This window comes from Lingula anatina, chromosome 1, assembly GCF_051362555.1.
Source record: "Lingula anatina isolate TDL-2025a chromosome 1, LinAna3.0, whole genome shotgun sequence".
Lineage (NCBI taxonomy): Eukaryota > Metazoa > Brachiopoda > Lingulata > Lingulida > Lingulidae > Lingula > Lingula anatina.
Window position 1 is genome coordinate 22943957 of NC_141767.1, and position 20250 is coordinate 22964206.

Sequence of the window (20250 nt, forward strand, 5' to 3'; positions counted from 1 at the left end):
CTAACTGATCTGCTAACTCAATATGGCCGACCCCACTTTAAAGCACTACCACTAAATTCCCTGATGGTCTCCTTGCCTCCACACATGCCTTTAAAAGGATAAAATCTCGACACCAAGGTTTAATTGCAAGGCCCCTGCAATGACAGCTTTTGGAGGCAGGGAGACCATCAGGGGATTAGTCAATGCTGTTTTTAAGCGAGTCGGCCATATTTAGTCTGCAGGTCATATTGTTCTGAATGCCCTCTTAGACTGTTAAAATTGGATAACTGATTAGGTAGTGTAGAGTTAGCAGTATTGGTCTAAGAACATTTTCTGAACAGATGGCCCACAAGAAATATAGTTGATATAGGCTGTAACTGTCACCTTTGAGAATTGGCTAGGCATTAAGACAATAACAGCAAAGTCTAGGGGCTTAGCTTAAAAGAATAAAGAGGTTATAGTGATCATTTAGATTTTATGAATCATAACTAAGCTGGCTAGTAATCTAAGTGGTCTTTACTGTGACCAACTTATTTTCTGAAACAGACCTCTGTTACAGCAGAGAATCATTTTCCTTTTTGTTGTCTAGTGATTCCGTTCAGGCAGACTATGTCTACAAATCTTAAACTCTGTAGATGATATAAGGTCTTTCATCTTACTGACATCAATTGCAAAGGATTCAGAGGATTAAGAATACCTACAAATTTCTTTCAGTGTGTTTGCATTTCTCATCAAATAGCTCAGTACAACGTTGAATGCTGTTTTTCAGATATAATGTCTTTTTGTAAAAAGATGTTGATTGTTATTTTTAAGTCTAGGACATGATAAGAATATGAAATGAAAGTATGTGTACAATGGCTATAAAACAGGACATTGACCTGTTGGTAATTGTCATCATTTGTGAATAAGGCAGAAAACTTTGGCATAACTCAAATTGAATTTTGTAGGAAATCGAGGAAACCCAACAATGTTATCTGTGGACTTGTGTGCCGACAGAGAAAACTTAAAATGCCGAATATCAGGCTTCTCCTCAAGCTTGTTCCTGACTGTCATTCTGTAAAAAGTCATACACAGGATGTGTAGGGATATCGTCAATGCAGGCCAATCTCGACATGAACTGCTGTAAGATTGGGATTTATTAGATGTGCTTGCACTGAAAGATATCCAACATTAACAAATCTTCCATGAATTACTGCTCTGTGCTTTTATGTCAGTACAGAAGTTGAGACAGTTCATCCACTCCACTAATAGCCTTGGCCTACCATTGCCCATGCCTTGGGGCTTTTCCCACCAGTTTTTAACCAGAAGTATGATTGAGACGTTGACGCGGCATGTACATATGGGTTACATCTCCGTAGATTCTCATTGACTTGTGCAATTTGCTTGAACCTAAAATGTGGTCAGGAGATTGTCTGCCAGGTCGGCGTTATGATATGTAATGCAGATCATCAGAACTGATTGGACTTCATTGGAGATGAGTCATATGGAAGGACAAGGCTTTTGGACTTGAAGACATCACAACAACCAGAAGACCAGGTGTTTTTTTATTTTTTTGCAAAACAATTTTTTATTATTTGTGTCATTTTTGAAAAGACTGCTGGTAAGAGACACACCAGGGAATATGATATGGTACTCATATCATTTAAATGTTGTTGTTTTTTTTTTTTTTTCATACTTCAACTGACTTCAGCTAATGAAAGACAATTTGGAAATTGATCTGTATTTCCCAAATTGATTATTCCTGGATATTCTTATTCTTCCATTGATTATTGCAGTAAAAGTGATGCAGGGAAATTGAAAGACTATCCCAGGGTAGACAGGTTATTTCCCATTCTTCAATTGACTACATCAAAAAGGGACACATCAGAAATTGCTGCTTTTCATAAGATAGAGCCTGGTTATTGATTAGATCATCTGTTAAAAAAGTGCTGCTTGTCATTTTTTTCTATCAGGCATGGCAAAAAAACTATGTGGTCACTTTTACTTGGACATTAACTACTTCAAGGATAACTAGGATAAAATGTTGCCTCGTGCTGTAGCAACAGATTCTTCAGAAAAACAGAACTCTGATTCTCTGGCTTGATAGATCTTCAAAAATGCTAAAGAGGTCAATAAGTGTGGAAAAGCCAGTTCAAAAGGACACTTCCCTTGGAGATGATCTTTTTAAGCGCCGCTTACGAAAAACGCACTCCTGTGGTACGCCACTGGAGATTAAAGCGGCAGAGAAAGAGGAAGAAGAAGGCTCTGGAGGTCTTACGCCAAGCAAGTTACATCTTTCCTACAGCTTTGCCTCGTTGTCTCAACTTAGGGTAAGTGTTTTTTTCATAAAGTATAGTACTTGATTAGATGAAAAAAAGTCTTTCAAACATTGATGCCACAGAAAGGTAAGTATTAACTTTCAAAAAGGTGTGTGTGTGTGTGTGTGTGTGTGTGTTTGTGTGTGTGTGTGTGTGTATTCATGTGCTGTGGATATGTCCATAAAAAAAAACGATGATATATTTTCTTCTTCCAGAATAAAATAAACACAATGAAAAAGTATCCATAACAATGTATTTTAAAGGCCAAAACTGGAAAATGAAAAAAAAATGCTATCTCTTCATTTGTCACAAAAGAATGAGTTTGCAGTCTGTTGATAATGAAAAATATATGCTACAGCTAGCTAGTTGCCTGACAGTCATGTCATGTTGTATTAGCTACATTCAATACAAGAGTTGATGGCCTTGATGCTGACAGGCAACAATGATAATCATCATGATGAAAAATCAAAACAACAAAATACCAGGGTTTGGGGGGAAAAAAGTGCATTCCCACCTTGCTGAATGATTGTCTTTCCTCAGAATAATTGTTTTATTGTCATTTGACTACTTTTCTGAAAAAAAAATTGCTATATTAATTTTTTTAGATCATGTAATGTAATTCTTTTGAACTGTGGTACCAGATACTAAAACATTGAAAAAGACTGATGTTGTGAGGTAGACTATAACACTACATTATTTACCGTATGTATGGGTTAAGAGAGGAAGTGGTCAGTTATGATCAGAAGAATGAGACAGAGAAATGAATTGATCATAGTTATATTATTGCGTACATATAAAAAATACAGTGAAAGAAACCTTAACAAAGCTCATGCAAAATAATACAGATATGATATTGTCATTGTGCTTTAGTCACTGTGCTTTAGTCAACCTTATTCCTAACAGATCAGTGTTTCATATCTGCAATATGATACCAAGTATTACCTTTCTGCAACTGCATATCTGTGAAACGATAATCAGTGAATGGTTAATTATAGCACAGTGCTAGTAAGTTGTTTTGTTGACAATGCCGTTGTAAGCCAAAACACAATGCCCCTTTAAATCCAGCTAGGTCATCCACGGACCTTGACACATCCGGTACAAAAACATCTTTATAATCCCTATTGGTGTATCTGTGGTGCAGTGTGACCTTTTTTATGAAATCTTTGGTTCATTTGAGTGTATGAAAAAGTTGATGTTGATTTATCTCCATTGTCTACTGTCTTTGTGTCAGGTTGCTTCAGCATGAGATGTTGAATAACTATATCTGATATGGTATGACCAAAAATGACTTATTTTTCTTTGCAGAAGGAGCTCAGTTTGTCCAAAACTAGTCTGTGTAGGAGGGGGAGGTAAGAAGAAGACATTTTAGAACTCCCAGCAACGAATTGTAGAACTGATGATTAACTTTTGAAAATTGGTTCAGAGAGACAATACCATGTTTGCAGCTCTTTATTAAATCAGTTGCGAGGAACTCAATAATTTTATTATTTGCATTTATCATATAATTCAATTCATGTGACAATTTGTGAAAGATACTCAACATAGCCATGCATAATTGATTAAACTTTGTATGTTGATGATATTGCATATTCTTTTCGATTTTTTTACACATTGCACATTAACTTGTAGTCCATTAACATATTGGACTGAATATTACCTGCGTATTCAACAAGAAAAGTGCTTCTACGTTGCATTTCTAGATCGGAGAGAGATTTTAAGCATGAATGCCTCTATGTTTTTCAGTCGGAGTCAATCTCGGAAATCCATTATTGCCAATACCTCCCCTACACTGCCCTTGAGGTGCCATTCTCCACAAAATGTTGGTAAGTAAAACTTGAAAATGGTGTACATCTCAGAAATGCTTTTGAGCGTTGAGGTATGTGGGTCCAGTAATGGAAGGATGCTAATGTGGTCTCACATTCAGAGTTACTTGCTGGAATGATACCATATGTAGGGGAATTTTTACACAGATTTATATTTTGAGTTTTATTTCAGAGGTGTTAGTTGGATTTGATAAAAAGCAGTGTGGCTTATTATCACTTTCGTCTTGTAAATTTGGAGCTGAAAACCTCGGTAACTTTATTCCTTCTTTTATATAGTAGCTATCTTCTCTACTTATTATGTAACTCGTGAGTAGTGTGGTTTTGTGGTTTTCAGGAGAAAAAATTGAACCATTTTGTGCTTTTTACTTGCGGTCTTGTTGCCAGTGTGATGTATGGCTTACCTGAAGGAAGATTCTTATGAAAGCCTTTTTTTCTTTATCATTTTATGGATGTTTAACAGATGTCTCTTTTGACTTCTGTTTTGTACCAAAATGCACACGGCTTGTATGCTGTCACTTGACAACAAGTTACCAGAAACCTAAATCTATCTCACGAGTGTTGTATTTATATAATTTCAGCATGATTGTGCATCCTTGTAATCTGCAGTGTAAAATCAATCTAATCCAGCCTTTGCCACAAACATTTGGATAGAAAGCTCTACCTAATCCGAAGTTTCAAAAATCTGGCTTAACTCACACGTCATCATGCTGCAGCCATTGTTTTGACTGCACTAGTATTTAAGTTGGATTTGCATTCAGAACATGCTTGACAGTCAACATGACGAGGCCAGAATGATGGATGTTGTATCAGTTTCCTACCTGGGTTTTCTTTTATTGGATCATTATACTGAACGAGTTGAGGTTTACAAGGAGTTCTAGTTTATGTGGTCTCTCCCCACGCTCAGTGAACATAGAGAGAACTATTTATCAGCTGAGGAGTGAGTATGAACTAGGTGGAGATTAAGCAGTATGCTGCAAGGTGTGCAACTAATAATTGGAGGACACTCGAGACAAGTTATGTTAAGAGACGAGACTCCTTTTTATAGTTCTTTCTTTGGAAGAAAAGATTGGAAGCCAATAACAAGCAGGAGAAGGAGAAAGGTTTTTCTGTTACGCACCCCTACAAAAGGTAAATGACACGTGGGTAATTCACATGTCCAAAGGCAGATCCAGGGGGTGAGGTGTAAGGGCGGCACAGTGGGTCAGGTGCCACCCCTCTTAGCTTTTAAGGTACCTCTTCTCCTTATCTCTCTCTCTTGAAAATGTATAACAAGGGGAGTGAGACTTAGGAATTTTTCTGTCCCTGTGGTCAATTTATTGTCTTCATCTACTTTTTTTTATTTACATTGCTTCACACAAAAAAAAATGTTTTAGCCTTGTGTCTGCCATTAGCAAAATCCTTGACCCGCCAGTGAGGTCTGCGTGTAGTTAAAATATCTTGGGGTATTTGTCAGGTCTCGTTGTAGTTTACTGATCTTAGTTTAGCACACAGGTGTTTGTGTGGTTAAAGGATTCTCTGTGTAGTTTGCAGGTCTCTGTATTGTTTGTCAGTCTCCCTGCAGGAAGTTAGATAACCGTGCATATGGTGCCGTGACAGTGTTGCCCTTGCTGCAGGTGATTAGTGAGGAAGGAGATAGGTGTATGAATGATGGCCTGGCAGTGTCTTTTATCTGGTGGGACTTAATGGGTTTGTTGTGTGATGGCATTGTGTGATTGTGCTGTGTTATGAGGAAATGTATTGACGGATGTTGTCCTATGGAAGATTTGGTTAGTTTGAGTTTGGAATTGCTGTAACTTTGGTTCATATTTGTATGTGCAGAGAGAGGAGATGTTCACTATCACTTTTTAATTTGAAGAACAACTTTTTAATTTGAAGAATGTTGAGGGACACAAATTTGGCATACTAAGAAGAATATTAATTACATGAATGCCAATGGTGAATTAATGTCTAAGCAACTAATTTTTCCTTTTTCAGTATAATTTTAGTATCTATAAAAATGCCACCTAATGGTTTTTGCACATGCCATGTTTAATTGCATAGAGATGTGCGAGTAATATGATTTTATAATGTGAGATTTCACTATATTCAGAATCCGATAAAACCTCATGCCTGCATCCATTAGTACTGTTAAGAGCCTTTGAAGTTACATGACTTTAATGCAAGAGACGTGTAAAAACTTTGACAACACAAGGAAGGAAGGAAGCACATTATTTCTTATTTTCACCCCCCATTAAAGAAGGAATTGATATATGACTTAACATATATCTTTTTTTTTTCTTTCAAACAGGAAGTCCACTTGATAGTCCACGCACAATGTCTCCTAGTCAACATGGACACTTTCCATTTGGCCCTGGGAAGAGGTGAGCTGTAACACATTAAAATTGAATTCACACAAATGCTGTTTTAGACAGAAAGTAGCCCAAAACCCTTTTATTATTTTGTTTCCTGAGACAAAGTAATGTATTTTTAATTAGTATTATGGTTGTCTTTTGAAACACTTTAGGCCATCTGGATATATTTTAGCCCAACCAAATCAAAGAGTGCATCATAGGATTAATTTTGATAATTGGAATGATATAAACCTTCAGGATTTTTTTAACAACATCTTATGATTATCTTTTTTTTTTTTTAATGGTGATTTATAGATGGTTGATTTGCAAGTCTTTTTCTTGTGTAAAAATTTACTAGCTTAGTCTAGCTTTGAACTGAAAGGGCATGTTCATGCAGTGTTTTCTGTCAAAATCTTTGCCAAGCATACATGCATATATTGACCCAGAGGAAGCTTTCACAAAAGTCAGCTGTGGGCATACTGGCACAGATATGTTAACGTGTCCATTGTCATTATCAGTGAAAAACCATGAAAATTTGAAACCATTTTCCACTTCAAATCATTGATTCTAGACATTGATTTTTCCAAAGGCTACCTGCAGGTCATGATGAGTGTGGAAGGTGAAACAAATACCCTTCTCCCTAGATTCAGATATTTTAATGGGGTTATATAGATAAAGTTAAGATAATTCAGTAACAATTTCATAATTCACTGCTAAGTCACTTCATTGGTTATTACCTCTATTTTATTTAGTCGTGAAGGTGGGCGTCGATGGTCGTTTGCCAGCTTACCTTCCTCTGGCTACGGCACAAACACACCTGGGAGCTCCAATGTGTCTGTGAGTATTAAATCAGCTCAAAAATGCCAACCCTGAGAAACAACTCTTGAGTCATATGTTCACTATTTTTTTAAAAAGCAATCTTTACAGTTTTTACCTTTGCATTAACTTTTTAAAAAATAGTGGTTGTTTGAATGAGTAGCATCATTGTATTTTTGTTTATATATTATTATTATTATTATTATTATTATTATTATTATTATTATTTAAGTGAAGTAACCTTCAAATGATCAATATATATCAAATTAGGTAAAGTGTTGTAATTGCGTCTCCTTAATGCCATCCATGTTAGAAGTCATCCACAATATTTTATTGATCTGTATTATCCACAATCAGAAGTAACAGTGTATTCTGCATCATATAGGTATTTACACAGCTATATAAACAAATGTCTCAGGTTGTCTGTAACATTGAATCCACGAATACTGTTGTGATTTCATAAATTGGATTTGAAAAGTACAGTGTAGAGATAAAGCTACAGCATGAAGCAGCTCTTGAGATTATGGAAAACAGGCATGAAAAGTTAAGATAGATAAATACATTTTAAAATGCTAAAGATCAAGAATTTGAGTATTTGATGAAAAAAAATTAGGCTCTCTGAGTCATTAGTATGGTCTGTATTTTCTCTGGCATTTGGTGACACCCCATTACCAAGTCACAAAGACATACATCATACTTAAAATTGCATTTAATGTAATTCAGTTCCATAAAAATGCTATTTTCAGGTTGATGTGCTTTTTGACATAGAAACAAAACTTTAATTTTAGAGCTCCCTTTCCTATAGCCAAGTTCAGCCGACTTGGTTATGATTTAGAAATCAAATTTAAAAAAATCCTTTGCTTATTTATTTATTCTTAGCATAAAATCTTGATTTGAGCAAAACTTGTTTTCCTAGCACAGACAAAAGATGCTACTGTTTACTCCAAATACAAGTTTTTTTTTTAATTCATATAGGTGACGCTCAAAATGAAACAATTTTCAGAATACAGGTAATTTTATTAAGTGTTAGGATTTACATTAAAAAAAAACTGCAATATTTTTGCTAACGAATTCACTAGTTTTCATTTATTTATAAGTCACAGTGTTCCTCCCAAGAGAAATTGCATCAGTTGCCATATCAGCCCACTGACAGAGAACTCCAGATGCTCACCAAACATTTTGACAGCAGTGAAAACATTGCAGAGGCAGAAGATGATGGCAGACTATCACCTGTAATAAGGCCTAGGTCACGCAGCCTAAGGTAGGGAAATTAAAAACTTTATTTACATTTAACTTCAGTGTCAAGATGAAAATTTTGAAACTTAATCTTTTTTTTTTTTTTTCGCATGTTTTAGGCAATTTCTTGACATCGTTTTTCCCCATTACCAATTAGGGACAGTTGTGCCATTATATTAGGATTCTGTCACGCATAGCGTTAATCTTATTGGAATGATCAATATGAAGTTGATTGGATATTAGATTCAAAGTGTGGTTTAAGAAAATTGATTTTGATTGAAGTCCTGGATTAAGGAAAGATTTTGATATTTTCACTTTGATCAGACGGAGTATGAGGTAGGAAGCTGCACAGAAGGTTGCATGCCAGTACATACACATGCACTCACTGTTGACTAAAATCTGTAGTAGTTAATAGTTCTTTCACATCTTAAAACACGTAGGAACGAAATTATATTCAACATGCTAACTTTTTTATATGTTGTTCATAAATCACTTAACTCCATACAATTTTGTTCAATAATCAAAGCAAATGCACATGCAATTTATTTTTTTTTTGAAATGAAAGTGCTGTAAAATGTTGATTGAGATGTCACTGTTTCTTTGCATTTGAAAAGCCTATCTTGGCTGGCATTAGAGTAAGAGCTACGTATGTTCTTTTCAGTGTATAGGAATGTTTTCTATTGCTATGAAAATACTTTATAAGCTTCTTCTACTTTTTTCCACTTGTGATGATTGGTTTAGCAATTTTGGCAGTATATATTCTATGCTATCTTGTTCACAATATTTGTGTTTGTCACTGATCAGCAGTAGTTGCACAGTGTAAAGGCAACATGGTAATTGTCTATAGTTTGACACCATGTACAGTTTGGAGCATTCAGAAATGGAAAAACTTCTCTATAAAAATAGTTAGGCTTGGACAATTTAGATAAAAGCTATACATTGGTCTGAATTGTATAGCTGTGAGATCTGTTACATTTTTTTATGGCAAGTAATATTTTTTCACAACTGTGTTGGTTGTATTGTAATTGATGCATGGCAATTTTACAATTATAATTGCAGTCTGTTTGCTTGTATCTTGTTTGAAATTTTATATAGAAAGAAATTATTTTTGTGTTGCGTTGAAGTATTACTTTGCCAGAAGATAACTTGCACGCCATTTCTCTGAATGTGAAACATAGTAATGTAGATACATATGTCACAGCTTTAACATATTCTTCTCTTTCTTACTTCCTAACCGAGTTAAGATCATAATATGATCACATGCCATTGACTTTTCCATCACTAGCCATCAGACTAGCATGTACACGATAGCATTCATCTATCACTGTTTGACAGTGTTACTGCTGTGCTGGCATTGTTAAAAAAGGATTTGTTTTCTCCTGTTACAGTAGTCCTGCCAAGTCTCCCGGGATGGAATCGGACATTATGATGATGAATACTGTCTACAAAGATCGGTTTCCAAATGTAAGCCACTGTGCGCAGAACTGTGCATTTATCTTGATCATTTCTCTGGAGAAATCACCATTTCCTGCTGATTTGTTTTCACCATTGGGCCAGAATTACTTGAACACAGAAAAGTCCCTAAAGCTTTGCTCCTTAAAGATGTAAAAATTGTCTCACAGACATGATAAAATTATTTAGAAAAAGAACTGTTGGTGTTAAAATTAATTGAACTTTGTTGGTTTTTTCACGTTGTATTAAAAATGATGTAAACTGATTTTTTGATATTCAACAGGCAAAGATTGAAATGGAGGAGCGACTGGATCGTTTCATTGAAGACAACAAAGTACTAGCTTGTAGCGAGGAGTCTGATGGGACAGCAAGGTTTGTTCACCATCAGATCCTGGAACTGGCACGGGACTGTTTAGAAAAATCTCAGGAACAAGTGATCTCGGTGAACTATTTCATTGAATTATCGGAAAATTTACAGACTCTACTGAATGATGTAAGTAGAAGAAGCACTTGTTTTGTAGTTGGGGGGGGGGGGGGGGGGGGATAATGTTCCTGATCTAGTGTCATTGTCTGAAAGTTTTTGTAAATAGAAAGCATGACTAGGATGAATGTTTCAAAAGGGAATTGATTTTACAAAATGGGACCAAACAAGATATCATTAATGAAATTGATTGCAGTCTTAGCAATATCATCATTCATGTTAATCATTAGCTAGTAATGTCTTTGGTACATTAATTTAGAATATCAAAAGAATTGTCGAGTTACTTCTATCATAGCCATTAGAATAACAAACACACATCACATGCAAGGACAGGAAATGTTTTTTTAGCATTCATGTGTTGTTTCATTTTAGTCAAGGGAACGTTCCCCTCATGCTGCAGAACACGCAGACCCAATGGTGAACAGGCTTCTAATTATAATCTCCAGGCCAGCCAGGCTACTGGAATGCTTGGTAAGGGGTCATATTGATTGGGTCATCATGAAGAAAAATTTAAGTCAAGATGATTCTGGGGGAAGAGAGAGACAATAACATACAACAAGCCTTCTTTGATCAATATTTGTAATAGTCTACTTCTGATGTATTAAAATGTTGGCATTCATCATCTAGTTCTATGAATTGTGATTATCAGCTTTTTTTTTAGTTCCAAGAGTGACAGTGTGATTATTTTGAGATTATTGCTTTTTCTAAACCACCAGTAAAAAAAGTCAAAAGTCTTAAGTGAATAGCTGATAATGGCTTTTGTCTTGTAGGAATTTGACCCTGAGGAGTTCTACCATTTGCTGGAGGCAGCAGAAGGACAGGCCAGGCAGGTGATACAGACTGACATACCACAGTACATAGTCAACAAACTGGGCCTCAACAGAGACCCTCTTGCAGGTCTGTGAATCCATTACCTTATACCCATTTCAAGCAGTGTGAGCTTTAGAAACTCTGGTTGTTATTTATGTCCAGAAAAAAATAATTAATCGTCTTAATCACTTTTTAGTGTCTTTTTAATTATAATATTAGTATTTATTTTAATATGGCTTTATAGGAGGATAAGTGGAAATGAAGCTACAAATCATTTAGAAAAACAGTTTATTTATTATTATATTTTTTAAATTCATATTCAGTCATCGTATATGGATTCATCATTGGTTTTCTGTATAGATTATATAAGTCCTTGCACACGAGTTTGAAATGTTCATCATTCTTCCATTGTATTTGTCTGGTGTTTATTTGCACTGGTGGGTTACAGGACAACTCTTTTGCCCACTTATATGATTATTGATAGCTTTATTTTAAAAAAGTTTTGTCATGCTTTCATTCCCATTCAGATATGAATGACATAGAGCTAAGTGCCAAAGAATTCACAGCAGAAGATAAGGATGATGAAAGTGAGAGAGAGGGAAAAGATGAAGAGAGAACTGGAGATGATGATCAAGATGGAAGCGAAGAAGTAAACAAGCCATTTTTTTCTTTGGTTATAAAAAAATTAAGCAAATTATATAAGATTCGACCTAATCAACATTTTCTGCATGTTTTCCTGAAAAACAGAAGTTTGATTCCCCTATATTTGCTGAAATGGTTTTCAGCTTTATAAAGTATACGGATATTTTAGAATGGAAAATAATATTTAAATGTTAAAATTGTTCAATTTAAAACATATGGTCAACTTAATGTGAGGCATCTTTTTGCAGTATGTGGAAGAAACAGAACCCAAAGAGGCCAAACCTCCATGTGAGGATGACTTTGAGACTATCAAACTCATTAGCAATGGTGCTTATGGGTGAGTTCGATAACTGTATATTGTCTGAGAGAACAGTAACTTGATTTTGATTAGATGTATACTTTTATGATATATTTTAAAAAAATTTGTTCTTCTCTGATTTTCTTTAGAAATAATTCTCTTTAGAAATAATAGAGATTGTATGTACAAAAAAATGAAAATATATCTATTTTTACCTTTGAAAAATGTGCAGTTTTAAATTTGGCCTTATGTGTACATTTTCCTGTGCAGCTTTTTTAAATTTCTCTAATTTGCTTTTCCAGTGCTGTGTTCTTGGTTCGGCATCGAGAGACAAGGCAACGCTTTGCATTGAAGAAAGTTCTCAAGCACAATCTAGTCCTACGTAATCAAGTAGAACAAGCATTTGCAGAGAGGGACATCTTGACCTTCACAGATAATCCCTTTGTTGTCAGTCTCTACTGTACATTTGAAACTAAGGTAAAAAAAAATGCATACTAAAATTGCTTTTGATAAAAATCAATATTTCAGAGTAATGGAAATATCTTCAGGCTCATTGGGTAATTGGTTGAATTATGCAGTAAGAATGTATTACAAATGATGTTTACCTGGATATTTTGATTTAATCAACATAATGATCAGTTTTTTTCCCAGAATTATAATATTCGCTGGTTCTTCTTTTAAAGATAAATGACTCATTTCCACTTCAGAAATACTTGTGTATGGTGCTAGAATATGTTGAAGGTGGAGATTGTGCCACGCTGTTGAAGAACATGGGGCCATTGCCAACTGATATGGCAAGGTAAGGGTTTCCATTTTCATATTTAATATGTGTTTGTGTTTCCATGCAACTGAAGGTTCATAGAATGGTAACTGGAATAAACAAAAAAAAAACAAAAAAAAAAACGAAGTCATGGGATTCCTTTGTAACATATAACATTTCGTCTGTGCTTTCTATTTTTTACGTATACCTTGAAATAAACTTTGGCAACATCAGTGCTGTAGATAATTATATAGACTTTTTACTTAGCATTTTGACAATACATTACTTTCCAGCTTTGCTTAAGTTAGATAGTTTTAGATATTCATTACCACTTGTTGTCATGAAGCAATGATTTTATAATCTGTTTGCAGGTTGTACTTTGCTGAGACAGTGTTAGCATTAGAGTATCTTCATAGCTATGGCATAGTACATCGAGATCTCAAACCAGACAAGTAAGTCACTTCATGTTTCTTTGTATTCTTTGATAGTGATATTTTTAGATTTTAAAAAGCAGTATTCACTGATCACTTTTTAAAAAGTTTTATGGGTATGAATAAATATATAGACTCATCAAGAATTGAAAATATTATGTTAAAAAAAGAAGATACACTCTAGCTGCCTGTACAGTTGCGACTGACTTTTGATGTCATGATCTATTTTCCAGTTTGCTCATCACATCAACAGGACATATCAAACTTACAGACTTTGGTCTCTCCAAGATTGGATTGATGAATTGTAAGTTGAAATGCACGTATATATGAAATGCATAGCTGAGTAATGCCTTTATCAGTTAATGAAAAAAGTGAACAACATACTTTGTAATATAAAAATGAACAGGTTTTTGAATGACTGAAAATAAACCAGTATTGTCCACTTTTAGTCCCATATTATAAAGTAATGAACTTACAGACTTTGATCTCTCTATAATTGAATTAAGGAACCATAAAATGAATCAGTCTGGTCCAATCATAGTGACATATAGTGACATCAGCCTCAGTATCCTGCCATTATTTTCCAGTGACCACCAACATGTATGAGGGTTCCATAGACAAGGAGTCCAAGCAGTTCAAGGACAAGCAGGTGTTTGGGACCCCGGAGTACATAGCTCCTGAGGTCATCCTGAGGAAGGGCTATGGGAAGCCTGTGGACTGGTGGTCCATGGGGGTCATACTGTACGAGTTCCTGGTGGGCTGTGTGCCTTTCTTTGGGGACACAACTGAGGAACTATTCTCACAGGTTATCAATGGTAAGTTGCTTTTTTTTTCTTTGTAAATTATACTTAATTCATGCTGCCTGTGATATCATTTCAATTTTGAGTACAATTCACAGATGATGCTTTTTATTGAAATTCAAGAAGTAATTACAGTAAACTGTTTTTTTCAGATTCCGCTACAGACACAATTAAAAAAGAAGCAGTTAACAGATCATTTTACATGCAGTGATCTCCAGTGGACCATAACTGACCAGTACATTTTACATTTTATTCCTTTCAGTGGACATAGAGTGGCCAGAGGAGGAAGAGTACTCCGTTGACGAAGACTCCAAGAATCTCATCATTTCTCTTCTACAGCAGAACCCCATAGATCGCCTGGGGACAGGGGGTGCACATGAAGTCCGGGAGCACGTGTTCTTCTTGGGTTTAGATTGGGATGGTCTGCTGAGACAGAAAGCAGAGTTTATCCCTCAGTTGGATAGTGAAGAGGACACGAGTTACTTTGACAGTGAGTTATTATCACATTTTTTTCAAGCTGTCAAAATAGTAAGAAAGTTTGTGCAGTAATTATTCTACTAAAATGTTTTAAAATGCAGTATACCTTACTTTGTGAAATTTTGAATTGTCTTTAAAAACATACCTTTGTGTTTTCCTTTAGCCCGTGTAGACAGATATAATCATGACTTGGAGGACACTGAAGATGATGCAGATGACATCATGTTTCACAGCTTTTCCTCCATGTCACCAAGATACAGCAAAGTGTATGGAAAGTTTGCACAGATGAGAGAGGTGAGGTGAAAGAACAATGTAGGAAAAATTGTGTTACAGTTACTGATATGTATATAACTATTACATACAGTAATAGTTATATACATATCACTATTACATACAGTAAACATAATACTAGGAAATGACCAGCTTAGAGAAATAGAGCTGCTGCAATGCATGGCAACTCAAAAACAATGAGTTGTGAAAAAGGAGGGAATGGATTTTTTCTCAATCCTTGCTGAAAGACCTTTTTTTCATAAACCATTACAGAAAATGTTAAAACTTTATTTTCAATTACAGAGAAAGAGACAAGAAGAGAAGGCTAGGTCAAACAGCATGAGCGCTGTCCCTGATAACACAGACAAAGATGTGCTTGGCAGGAAGAATTCAAACATTTCCGAGTGCTCAACAAGTTCTGTGGAGACTCCATCCAACTCCCAGAGGAACAGTATCTCAGACCTAGAGAAAGAAGTGCCAACTCTTGCTCTCTCCATCAAGGTGGATGAGGAAGTCTTCAGTTCTCCTGAAGTGTAAGTTGAGGACCCAGTGCCTCAGTTAGATTGATTTTTATATAATGTTAGGTTGAAAAGAGAATTGTTTGTGAGCATTTAACTTTGTATTTCTTAATCAGTTGTGAGACCACACATCCATATCCTTTATTTTCATTATATCTTAGACTATTTAGTTCATGCTGCTGAGATGTACATGTCTGCTGCTAATAACCCCCATGAAGAATACTGCATCTTGCATTCTGATGTCTTAATTGTTTATGATTTTATTTTATGTTTGAGGTAGATGATTACCAGTTTATTCTGTATTTCAGTACACCAAGGTCTATTGCCAGTAACAGCACCCCCGAGTCTTCACAGTGTGAGAGTGATACCCTGTCCCCCATCATGAGCAGAAAGAAGAGTACCCCTAAAGCTGTGAAAACGGACCCCATCCCTCTCTTCTCCATCTCTGCAGAGGAGGAGGAAGAGGAGCATGGTAAAATACATGATACTGGTGATGAGCCAAAGAAAGAAGGAAAGAAGCCCATTCATATCAAGCCTAAGAGGCCTGAAGTGAAAAAGAAAGGTAATATGATGCGGTTGCATAATGGGAGGTTATTTTTTTTTAAAGTATATACAAGTCATGAGACAAGTTCAGTTTTGTATCTGTGAAGGATATTACATTTTGTGTTGCTTGACATGGGTCTGATATAAACTATGCATATAAAAGATAAATTATTTCTAATGAAGGTGCCTTGTGAGACATTAAAATTATGGAGTGGTATAACTTTATAACTTTAAGTGCACAACAAAGCTGATAATATTCTTTGCAGCATATCTATGTAAGATATCGACTTTGCACATTATCATTCCTTAATTTCACTTGTCACAACTTTTTTTGCCCATAACAATAAAGAAAATATACAGATGTTCAGTGAACAACCCTGTGTAGCATGGATATTGCTTTGTATCACCATGTTTCAGCTATATTTGCTTTTGTTATGTATTACCGATAACATATTAAAATGCCATTTATGTTGTAATACTACAATCATGTGCATAAGTTATTGTATACTATGTCTTTTCTTTTGATACAATTTCTGAATATAGTCTTTCAGGTATAACCTTGCATTTCAGTCCAGACAATTTTTTAGCTTCTTATTACACATTGTTTCAAAGGCTTTAGTTATTGTTTAAGGAATGCATTTGTAACTGTATCAAAACCTATCCCTATCTTTTGGTAAATCCTGTTGCTTTGTCCACACATTCTAGAACCCACCTTCACCCCACCAGAGGTCATGGCAGATGCCCAAGAGGAGCCTAAACCCAAAGGTTATCTTCAAGTGGATTTATCTGAAGGCCCTCCAAGGTCGACATCACCACGATTGACCTTCAAACCCATGCACAAATCTGCCTCTGCTAATGCTCTTTCTCTTCATATACCTGCTGCAGGTGATTACTTTTATTTTGTCCGTAAGATAAAGGCATGCTATTCATCTGCACATAAAACTCTTAAGAATTGTGATAATTTTGCTTTTGCTGTTTTAATTTAATTTAATGTTTATTGGGTTTAATTTTAGAACAATAAGTTTGACATGGTCATATTTATTTAACAGGTTTCTTATCATCCTAAAAATAATTTTATACAATAACTTTATTCTTATTTATTCATTATGTTGCATGCTTATTCATATTAATGTCTTGTGTAAACAAATTTGCTGAAATGTTCTGACCTTATATGTTTTGCTTTTATGTACAGTTAATTTTTTCTGCACTAAGACCTGCACTGATTACATATTTTTTCATGTGCAAATTACATTTGCATGATTTCTTAAGTGATAACAAGACACCTTACCTTTTGCAGTTGCACCAGCAGGTATTGCACTCCTCTCAGCTTGTCCCAACCATTTTATATCATCATGAATTTTTTTGTATTACAGAGGAGTTGGTTTCTCAGCCAATCAGTTCTCCGGGCTCAAGCAGCTCAAGAGATGCCTCTCCTTCACGTGATATGTTGCCTGTGATTGGTCCTTTGCGTCCTGCATTTATAATCAGAAGAAGCCCTAGAGGTTATGGTTTTACTCCAAAAGCTATTAGGGTTTATCATGGAGATACTGACATCTACACTCTACATCACTTGGTAGTGGTAAGTATTCATGTTCTTTTGCATTTATATTTAGCCAGATGGAGTTTCAGGATGTACAAATATATAAGTCTTTGCTTATGTCACATCTCTCTGTTTTGTAAATTGGTGGGAAATCATTATTTCAATTGTGGTCCTTCAATTTATAATGGAAATCTTAAATACCATTTTTCCTCTTATTCTTGCAGCATGTGGATGACAATGGCCCAGCCTATGAAGCAGGTCTTAGACCAGGAAACTTAATTACCCATGTAAATACAGAGTGTGTAGTTGGCATGTTACATGTACAAGTGATAAAACTCATTTTGAAAGACCCTTCAAGGGTTTCACTGAGGGTCACTCCCCTGGACAACACAACCATCAAAACTGGTGGTCGTTATAGGGCACCTCATGAGGGAAAAATGACTCGAAGAAGTTACAAGAAAAAGCATCAAAGGGAAAGGAGTGGAGATTCTCACCACAGGAAACGAGGCAGAACTTCCTTATTCCGCCGCCTCAGCACAAAGAGAGCTCAAGAACAGAACATTAACTCTCCTATTACACCAAGTAAAACTTTTGGCTGTACATTGAACAGGTCTTTGTCATCAGGAGATAGTATGCCTAATTCTCCAACAAGATCAAAATCTCCCAGGTCTCCACCTATTGGGAGAGTCTATGTTGGGGCAGGTGGTGACTCTGTTGGGAATACATCTCAGAGCAGCTCATCTGGCTCTAGTGTACCTAACTCACCTGCCTCGTCATCACAGTTTAACAGACCAAGCTCTCTTCACGGACTCAAACACAAACTGGCAGCAGCGAAGTCACCACACAGGAGAAAATCTGTACATAATATCCCACTCTCGCCATTGGCGCGTACACCTTCCCCATCACCTATGGCATTGTCGCCAACACGAAGTCCAAGCCCTCTGACTGTGGTTCATGGTCACCACCAAGCTGGTAGTTCCAACACTACCCAGACGTATCCCACATATCTGAACAGTAGTCCTATTGCTACTTGTTCTCTGTCTAAGAAGACTCTCACAAGACCTAAGAGTACAGAACCTGGACAGGGGTCGCCAGCACTGCCTCGGCGGGGGGCATCCCCAGACAGGCTGCATCCAAGTGCAGCTAAGCAAACTAAAGAAAAACAGTCTTTGAACAGAAAGAGCTCTTGGCATGAGAAACGAGAGTATTTTGAATCTCTCTGATATTGGTCAGTTATTTTGCATTTCAGTTTTAACAATATACCGGGTAAGATACAAGTGTACTACGTGGCTTAATAAGTATTGACCTGGTGGTGAACCTATACAGATGTAGAATGTTTCTTCAAAACTATCCAATTGTTTTAGCCTAGAAACTAGAGATCAGCCAAGAAATGAAAGTGTCCTCACTAAGTGTTTGAAAATGATACTTGTGCAAATTTGTTTCTGATTCAATGTTGCCGTGTACATGCTTATAGTAAGTCTGGATACCTACAGAATACATGATGAATTGCATGCCATGGACAGAATCGGACTTTTGTGGTAATGAATTGTGTGAACTCCATATTTAAAATAATGTGACCAGACTTTCTTGGCATATTTGTATATTTAAATGGCTTTATCTACCAGCCTGTTGCACTTGGCATTCTGTATGAGTAAATATAAGTCGGCAAGAACTGGGACTTAAAAATTAGATGTTACAATGAAACGTCTGTTTTCCTGTGTGGGTTCTAGGAGATGGAGCCTTTCTTATCTGATGTGACTTGAAAACCCTACATAATAAATATCGACGCCAGAATAGTAAATGCAATTCTCTATTAAATGCTTTTGCAAGTTGGTAAATTGTAGCATTTTCTTTGTACACCAAATAATACTTGTCGTTTGAAGCCACAGAGCCAGGGTCAATATATATCATAGCATTGTAAATTATGATAAAGTCATTGTGACTTTTTAAACATCAAATACTTTCGGTTTTGAGAGTTGACACAAGCTTAGGTATGCTATTTGTGTTTACATGCATGTAATATTTTTCAAGAGACAATTTTGCTGGAGTGGACTTGACCAGATGTAAAGGGGGATTGGTTCTTAGATCTTTGAAGTTAATGTACCTGATAAAGTAACTAATGAAACTGTTACTGGCGGAGTAACTTATTGTATAAGATCTAGTTGTTTTTGAGCCGTAACCGCTGACTTTTTACAGCAAAAGTTCAAGGGGAGTTTGGTTTCACATTATTTTTGGATGGCACGCGTAGATCCGACAGTTTTAGTCATGACAGATCGTTAGGCTAATTATGTATGAATCACGGAATGAAACATTTACTATCATTATCACCCTGATGGGAACTAATTGCAAGAAAATGTGGAAGTTCTCTCTGCGTAAAGAACGCTAAATCTGCCATGAAACTGTAGTAGGAAAAACATTTGTTCCGTCCAGCATGTGGCAGAAACGTGCTAAATTGATGGCAATGTAACGAAGTTGCTATTAGATTTACAAGAAAACGGAGCATGGTTATTTATAGTATTGTATTTTAAGGAATTTTTTCTTGAATAATGTGTTACTTCAATTTGTACAGCAACTATGTTGAAAATATGTAATTATTTGTACAGCACAGCTTTAGGTATTGGACATTCCACCCATACTATACGTGTATGTTTGAGAGCGCATGTGCAAACGGATTTCAGGAGTTTAATGTCAATAAAATTACTGAATGTATAACGTCCGGTTTTACGTTTTGTAGCATATAACAAACC

At 35.8% G+C, this 20250-nt stretch overlaps 1 protein-coding gene across 10 annotated transcripts in view; it reads left to right on the forward strand.

Moving 5' to 3' along the window:
• The window catches only part of LOC106152299 (microtubule-associated serine/threonine-protein kinase 2), a 54777-nt gene extending 34562 nt beyond the window's left edge, over positions 1-20215 (forward strand). For 4 of the 10 annotated variants that reach the window (XM_024076166.2, XM_087001184.1, XM_024076167.2 and 1 more), the window contains exons 2-25: positions 927-2288; positions 3582-3625; positions 4020-4099; positions 6387-6459; positions 7182-7266; positions 8343-8506; positions 9870-9945; positions 10217-10426; positions 10787-10885; positions 11185-11311; positions 11752-11873; positions 12115-12203; positions 12467-12641; positions 12872-12963; positions 13296-13376; positions 13589-13659; positions 13943-14170; positions 14418-14645; positions 14796-14926; positions 15206-15435; positions 15729-15982; positions 16669-16848; positions 17337-17542; positions 17728-20215. In XM_024076166.2, coding sequence (XP_023931934.1) covers positions 2076-2288; positions 3582-3625; positions 4020-4099; positions 6387-6459; positions 7182-7266; positions 8343-8506; positions 9870-9945; positions 10217-10426; positions 10787-10885; positions 11185-11311; positions 11752-11873; positions 12115-12203; positions 12467-12641; positions 12872-12963; positions 13296-13376; positions 13589-13659; positions 13943-14170; positions 14418-14645; positions 14796-14926; positions 15206-15435; positions 15729-15982; positions 16669-16848; positions 17337-17542; positions 17728-18726 — 4257 coding nt within the window. In that variant the 5' untranslated portion in view covers positions 927-2075 and the 3' untranslated portion in view covers positions 18727-20215. The remainder of the gene's footprint in view (positions 1-926; positions 2289-3581; positions 3626-4019; positions 4100-6386; positions 6460-7181; positions 7267-8342; positions 8507-9869; positions 9946-10216; positions 10427-10786; positions 10886-11184; positions 11312-11751; positions 11874-12114; positions 12204-12466; positions 12642-12871; positions 12964-13295; positions 13377-13588; positions 13660-13942; positions 14171-14417; positions 14646-14795; positions 14927-15205; positions 15436-15728; positions 15983-16668; positions 16849-17336; positions 17543-17727) is intronic. The other 6 variants (XM_024076163.2, XM_024076160.2, XM_024076165.2 and 3 more) reach the window with 3 other exon arrangements.
• The last annotated feature ends 35 nt before the right edge of the window (positions 20216-20250 follow it).